This window comes from Agrilus planipennis, unplaced genomic scaffold (assembly GCF_000699045.2).
Source record: "Agrilus planipennis isolate EAB-ADULT unplaced genomic scaffold, Apla_2.0 scaffold76, whole genome shotgun sequence".
Classification (NCBI taxonomy): Eukaryota; Metazoa; Arthropoda; class Insecta; order Coleoptera; family Buprestidae; genus Agrilus; species Agrilus planipennis.
Genome location: NW_020442430.1, coordinates 298,453 through 306,472, shown reverse-complemented (window position 1 = coordinate 306,472; position 8,020 = coordinate 298,453). Strand labels below are relative to the sequence as shown.

The window sequence follows — 8,020 nt, the reverse complement described above, 5'->3', positions numbered from 1 at the left end:
AATAATTAATTTTAAAATTATATAAAACATTAATACAACAGTTATTAATATTAATGCCAAGATGGCAATAACATCAACTAAAAAATATTCGTACCATGGCAGCTCTACTGACACACTTTGCAGTTGTGGTGCTCCCTTATATTTCATGACATATTCGGTCCAATAGACTGCCGTCTCCAATGGAGGCTGAGGCCTATCACTAAATAATGTAGAATATTTTTCAACATTCTTTTTGTACCTAAAAATATTTAGTAGTTAGGTATAACAAGTTGTAAAAGTTATTATTTAGTCCGTATATGCACTGAATAAATATGTATTTTTTGAAAAAAGTTTTCGATTAAGTACGCTTTAAATATTATCAGCGAGCGAATTAATTTTATTAAAAATTTTAGACTAATCGTATTAAGTAAATTTATAATTTTCTTTTTAAATGAACCCACAGTAAATTAGAGCTACTAATGCATCAATTGAAACGTTAATTAGTGATGAGAAAAGCAAGATCAATACTGTCCCAGTGTTGGTATTCGCTTTGGTCTTGCTTATTCGGTCTTAGTCTTGATCTTGCGTGTCTTGATTTTGCTCTTTTGTTCTGTTACTTACGTTTTTCTAGTAATTTTTATAATCACAGACTTTTCTATTTACTGACACAATAATAGTCTTAAATGATGAAATTGTCTGTCATACATGCGAGCTTGTAATGACTTTTAAAGAAAATAATGTCAATAGTTGTGAGAATTATGAAAATCCGAGAACTTACCCTTTTTCCAATGCATAAAATGACCTTTTAGGGAACAACAGGAAGTAAAAAATAGCGAATAAAAATTAGTTAGTCTCTGTATTTAAACCAAATGTGTTATCCAGACATAGGAACAAAGAACACTGACTCCGATGCGATTCTTGTATATAACTTTTTTTGAAAGAGTGATAACGTTTCTTTTTTTTATATTTAGTGTTAAAATCTAGTAAAGCAAACAGAAAAATTCAAATACTGAAAATATTTTTGTTCCAAGAAAAGAATATTCCTATATTAAAGTTGCTTCAAATAATTTAACTCATAAATCCATCGGAAGTAACAATTTTTCGTTTAGTTTTGTGTATTTTGTCATAGTCTTGTATATTTTGGGTCTTGGTTTTCGTCTTAATCTTGTTCGTTCGGTCTTGATCTTCGTCTTACTAGTATAAAAACAGTATTGGTCTTTGTCTTGCGAAAATGCAAAAGACCAATTTTGCTTATCACTAACGTTAATTTCGGGGTCTTTAGCGAGGCGACAATATTTTATTATTTTATAATCTAGATAAGGTGTACCTACTATTAAGATATCTACAGAGGCATTGTAAATATAATAAATACTTAATGGCTTATTTATGTTACCACCGTTTCAGACAACGAATGCGGTTTGCTTAACTAAATAATTCGTACTTTATTTTAATTTAACTCAGTTTTCTTTCATCATCATCATAAGGTCGTCAGTTCTAAGACTGGTTGCACACGCACCACCACTCCTTCCTGTTCTGAGCTAGTCTTCGCATTTCCCTAAAACTATCTGCGAGCAGTAATCTAATCTACTCCCCTTAACTCCTGTTTCTGCCTCTAATATGTCTCTGACTAGACCTTCACGTCTTAGAAGGTGTCCTACTAACCTATCTTGCCTATTTCTTACTGACTTCTATAGAGTCCTCTGTTCTCCTATTCTTTCTAATAGTTCTTCATTTCTAACCTTCTCTATCAACGGTATCCTCATCATTTACCTGTAACACCACATTTCGAACGTTTCTAACCTTTTCTTTTCCGAGGCGCCCACCGTCCATGTTTCGCACCTGCACAGCGCCGTGCTCCAAACATACATCTTTAAACAATCTTTTTCGAATTTTTAAATTAATCGTTCGCGAGTTCGTTAGAAGTGACTTCTTTTTATTAAATACGACTTGACCCTGCGCTATCCTCTACTTTATATCCCTACTACTCCTTCCGTCCTGAATTATCTAACATCCTAGATACCTAAAATCATCTACTTCCTCTAATCTTTCGTCTCCTATCTTTACATTCGCTTTTTCCTTACCCTTGCATACCAGTATTATTGTTTTACTTTTATTTATTTTCATACAATACTGTTTTGTCAATACAGTTTCCATTTTATTTAAAGCTATCTCTAACTCCTCCTTGCTAGATGCTAATACTTCTATATCATATGCAAATCTAAGCATACTAATCTTTGTCCCCTTTATCCCTACAGTTGTACTGTCTTTAATGATGTTTATCGCCTCCACGATGTATAGATTAAAAAGTAGCGGTGTGTGCATCCTTATTTTCTATCAATAACAGAATTTATTTTCTGTTTCTAAGTAAAAAACGTTTTTATAAGAAATAAGAAAAAGCTAAAGAAATCTTTTAAAAGATAATATCTGTAGATTAGTCATATACATAAATGCTTTCTTTTTATTCTGATTTATTTATAAAAAATTAATTGATGAGGTTTTCGTTAATTTCTTAATGTTAGTATATTTTTTAATAATTTTTTCGATACCAAAATGAGAATCCTGCACTACACCTACTTTCAAACTTACTTTGGATTCTCTAAAAGTTCCTTAAGCGTGTAAAAAAATGTTTCTGTAGTCACGTCTTTGAAATCTAATCTTAATGCGAATCCTCTTATTTTTGAGTTTTCAATGTTTAATTCTTGATCGGCGAACACTGGAAAACCCACAGTGGGAACGCCACAGTGTATGCTTTCTAAAGTACCCATTAATCCACCATGGGATATAAATACCTTCACATTGGGATGACCTAAGGTATTAAATTTTTATATTAAAATAATTTAATGTATCTGTGATGAAAAGAAATTTCACTTACAAAGAATATCACGTTGGGGCATCCATTTTTCAAAATGCACATTAGACGGTATTGTGAGATTTTTTGGAAGTTTTTCTACATCTGCTTTCCACAAAACTTTGTATGGTAGCTGAGCAAAAGCCCCACAAAAAGCGTTTAGAGCATTCCAATTTACTGATTCTACAGCTATAAGTGAACCAAAGCTTAAGTAAATAACGCCCTTGTATTTGGTCCCAATTTCCATTTCTAGTTCATTTTTTATATTCTTGAATCAATAATGTAAAAGTCAAAAAGAGATCATCTCCATTTAGAAACAGTGGGGCGTTTTTGTTTTTTTATTACTTCTGGAATTCAATTTCAACAGAACAAATGGACGATTTCAAAGTCAATTTAGATTAAATGATACTGAATCGATCAGAAAAATGCTGGGCAATTGGACCGAGGAACGGTGGATGCCCAAGAAGCTTAAGTCAGTCAGACAACCATAAGTCATATAATATTAACAAAACATTTGACAAAAATAAAGGAATCAAGCCAAAGTTCACCAAGTGACATGCTGAAGGTCACGTCATGGCAGTTTGAAAATTGTCCTTTAGTTTACATTCAATTAAATATCAAAGAGAATACGATATTTTGATAGATTTGATTTTAAAATCGCTCAGTTATTCTAACTGTTGCCCCCTGTATCTCTTCAATTAGAAGTGAGAAGTAGGAATATACCTTTGGCAAGGGTTTGGGGGGTAATATGTGCATTCCTGCAACCTCGATGAGATTCGGTGGCTTTGGAGATACATAATTGGTACTAAAGTGGGTATTACTCAAAATTAAACTAGTATAATTATAGATAAGCTGGTTAAGATGGGGCATTCTGTAGCCAAAGAATTCTTGCATCATTTCATTTCCGTGGTGCATCGCATACATGTTATAACTAAAAGTTTTAAGAAAATTATTAAACTGTTTGAATTCACACATCAATAAATTAGATTAATGTATACAATTTCCAATAAAAACCTAAAATCATTGTAATAAATTATTTCGTTGAAATTCTCATGAACTTATTAGCCCTAATATAGTTTTTGAATGAACTTTGGATGCGTTTATTAAACAACTGGCAAAGCTTCCTTTCGAACTATAAGACAACCGGCCCAGTGCGAGTCGGACGCTTTCTTTTTTTTTTTTGAAAAATCAAATAATAGTAAAACTCTACATTGGAGTTGCAGACAAAATTTTTTTACCAAGTAGATTAAGTTAAGATTCGATTGTTACTTCCATCTCCAGATAAATGAAATTCACCTTAAACAATGATTTCGACAGCATGTATACTTAACAAAATTAATTTCGTCCTTCTTTTGCTTTGTCTATTTCGTAAAATTTCTGCAAAGAGCCTTACACGACATGAATGTTCCTAATTGCTTAATTTAATCACGCATCCAGCAGTTAACTGATTAATAAGTACAATTAAGAACAACTTACATAGCATAAGTTCCCACATAGTAAATTGTATTCCAAAATCTTCGAGCTAAATCCATTTTTCCTGCATTCGTAGAGAAAAATATCGGTATATAAGAAGGGTTAGCAGGACTACCTATTCTACTTCCACCCCATGGTACATCTGTACTGGTAGAAACTGCTACAACCGGAGCTTGAAAATGATGTGCAAAACCATACATACAATCGTTAAGAAATATTTGCGTTATTATTAGATCGTATTTTACTTTACTGTCTCGAATATCTTTAGCTACAGTGGTGTTGAAAGCATTCTCGCAATATTTCAGACCGAATTTTGACAGTGTCATATGGAACCAACTGAAAAAGTTTGTATTGCTTTCCATTTCATCAATTTTAAACGTTCCTAATAGTATTGGTAAAGTTCCTGCTATACTTAAGTCATTGTATCTAAAACAAATTGTTTTAAAGAACAATGTTTAACGTTCAGGTAAAGTAAATGAATACGTTGTTGAATCTATTTCTACAGATTTTACTTAACTCCATAAATCATGATTTGATGATTGAATTACATGGATTATTGTTAAGATAAATAGCTTCAACTGAGTAATTTTAGCCTATCATTATATAATTCATCTTTACAATGCAACTCACTAACTTACCGTTTATGCAAAATTTTTAATGATTCATACAAACAAAACGTTACGATAGGGCTAATAAGAAAAACTAAACGAGTAGAGAATCCCATATAATTTGTAGAAATCTGGTTTGCGAGACTATTTTCATCCTTTTCGGTTAGGAAAAATGCCAATAAATTGAACTCCACAAAACATTACGATAGGGCTAATAAGCAGAACTAGACGAGTGGAGAATCTCATATAATTTGTCGAAATCTCCTTTGCGAGACATTTTTCTCGGTTAGGAAAAGTGCTAATAAATTAAACTCCATAAAATGTTAGGATAGGGCTAATAAGCACGACTAAACGAGTGGGGAATCCAATATATTTTACTGACTCGTATGATTTTTTTAGAATGGGGGTGGTTTTGCGAGGCCCCTTAAGGCGGGAGGACATAGGCCGGTCGTGACGTTCCCGGCGTTTAGCTATGCCTCCGTGCGTGTGCAACTAGTCTTCGATCTAACAAATAATCTACATCACTAATAAAATATATTTAAGATAATTATAAACCAAATATTGTGAAAAATAATATATATTTCATATTTCAAGATCAATTATTAAAGGAGGAATTACATATTGAAGTACCATTTTATCGTACTATTTTCCAAATAATCCAAAAAACAATTGCACTGCTACATGTATGCAGTTTTGGTATCTAATCTAAATAAGGAGTCTTATGTGTTGAGACTTATGTATATCGAAGATAAACATTTTTGTTAGCGAAATTAATTGTACCTAAGTTTCTTAACAGCGCAAATTTTTTTTATCTATTTACAAAATAATTATTAAAATGAGCAAGATTTTGGTAACTAAATATATTTCCAATTCATGGAAAATTATGGAAGCTTTTATACGAGACATTTTACTAATTACAAAAGATATTGACATAAAAACAACTACAGGTTGACCCTACAATTAGTTTTATAACAAATGAGTATTAATTTCATACAAATTTATTAATCTTCTAATTGGATTTTAGTGCAGTTTTACCTTGGAATCTTTTCTTTCTGTGGAAAATGTCCAAAAACGTCAACATTATGCCCTCTTGCAGCAAGTTCCTTTAACAAAGGTTCCACAATTATGAAATGACTTCTTCCCTGGAACGGAAACAATACCAAAATCCTGTATCCGTTTCCCAAATTTAAACTTAATAATGAACATATTAAAAAAATGAAGTTGCTCATTTCCTACAGATCATATGCGCATTATATCACATGCACAAACACAGAATTCTGAACGATGCACTGTAACCATGCACTTCAAAATCTAATATTATCTATTGTCGTTTCTATAGTCACATAATGCAAGGCCGAATGCAGGTTTGTACTTGGATCATTTGCAGTAAAACAGTAACCATCATTTAAGTTGTTAATTGAATAATTAACGTAATCATTAAAGTAATTTTGCAGAATGAGTTATTATTTCGAAACCTTCCAACAGTCGATTCAAAGTCGAGTTCTTTAAAAGAAAACTTGAAATAGTAGCAGATTCACGGGGGAGGGAATTGGGAAAATTCCTTCCTCCACATGAGATCTATGACTTATGGATTGGTAGGCACTGGGAAAAATTGAATTAGGATTCTGATAATCAAAAAATCTAAAAGTATAAGCGTGACTGTCTTCATTTGTCTACTTATAAAAAGAAAACATGTAAAAAATGCCAATCAAGTTTTACATATTTAAGTTGTATGCTTAGTATGAAATGTTATTTTTTCGTAATAGCAAGTTCCAAGTTTATTATTGAGATGAGGGGTCGATTTTTTCATTTTAAGCCGTACACCGAATAGTATTCCAAACAATACTAACTAGAGATGCTAGGAAAAAATTAATATTTCATCCCGTTCCCCTAAAATACTTTTGAATTCGTTCCTATTTTAAATATTTATCAATTAAATGGTTTCTTTATGTCACAGTGTTAAACAAGTCTGTTTAGCTTTTATTTATAGACTAAAGAAATGACGTAAATTGAGTTTTCCATACATTTCCAATGAAGGTTACTACAAAACTTTTAGTCCAACATTAATAACGATAAGCATTACAATATCACGTTTTATTTTTAATTATGCCTATCACAATACGTACGTCAATACTTCAATTATTATATGCTACAAAAACATGAACTGCAATAAAAACTAATGTTAAAGGTTTGTATGGGGTACAATCAGAGACGTTCCTAACTAAAATTTACAGACCTCGATACAACAAATAATGCCTAGTGGATCTTTTGATTTAAAATGCTCATTTGTTCAAAATAAAAACTTTTAGTGCTAATTTCTTTTATAGTCGCACGAGCAAAAACGCGTAAATAGGTGGACGTGTGCAATACCCAATTTCTCCAACCAGGTCTGTCTGAAAATATCACCTACTTCTTGTTGTGTATCTATTGCCCTAAATAAAAATTTAACCGAACTCTCAAAATAAAAATTCCATTTAATAGACCATATTCTAGATATGGAATGTAGGCAATTTGTTTACTTTCATTATTTTACTAAACGTTTCAATCATTAGCAATTTTCACAATGTCCAATCAATGGCTATCTCAGCTGTATCAATGTTCTTTAGAAAGTAATGATGATGACGCATGGTGACCACAGACTTTTCGAAATTAAATTCCCTGACTTTTCCAACTTTTCCAGACATCTAATTTTAAAATCCCCTGACTAAGTTTAGAAACATTCAATTATATGTATGGTTAATAGACAACTGTATCTAAAGAATATTACTTCAAAAACGGGCAATAAGTAAGAAATTTTCATGCACATTTTTGTTTTATTTATATTTATTAAATAAATATGAAACAGTAGTACTTTTAGTTTTAAAAACTAGACAACATATGTAATACATAAATACTCTTTTATTTATCTTATTTACTCTTCAATTTTTCGATTTCATCATCTATTGATACAATATCTCTACGACTAGTTTCGAGTAGAGCTTTCTTTTTATCAAGATTTTTCAATTGCTGTTTCTTCATATATTTATTCTTAGCATCAAGGTCATCTAATTCTTTATCTTTTTTATTTTTTTAAATTTTTCTTCATAGCGGCTTCTTGTATTTTTAACCGACT

General features: G+C 31.4%; 1 protein-coding gene across 1 annotated transcript in view; it reads right to left on the bottom strand.

Annotated features, from left to right (window-relative positions):
- Positions 1-6,227, bottom strand: part of LOC108733258 (UDP-glucuronosyltransferase 2B14) — a 7,667-nt gene extending 1,440 nt beyond the window's left edge. Inside the window, exons 1-6 of the mRNA XM_025980290.1 lie at positions 5,944-6,227; positions 4,304-4,726; positions 3,551-3,758; positions 2,852-3,095; positions 2,566-2,785; positions 95-238 (exon numbers count right to left, since the gene is read on the bottom strand). Coding sequence (XP_025836075.1) covers positions 95-238; positions 2,566-2,785; positions 2,852-3,095; positions 3,551-3,758; positions 4,304-4,726; positions 5,944-6,137 — 1,433 coding nt within the window. The 5' untranslated portion in view covers positions 6,138-6,227. The remainder of the gene's footprint in view (positions 1-94; positions 239-2,565; positions 2,786-2,851; positions 3,096-3,550; positions 3,759-4,303; positions 4,727-5,943) is intronic.
- Between the last annotated feature and the right edge of the window lie 1,793 nt (positions 6,228-8,020).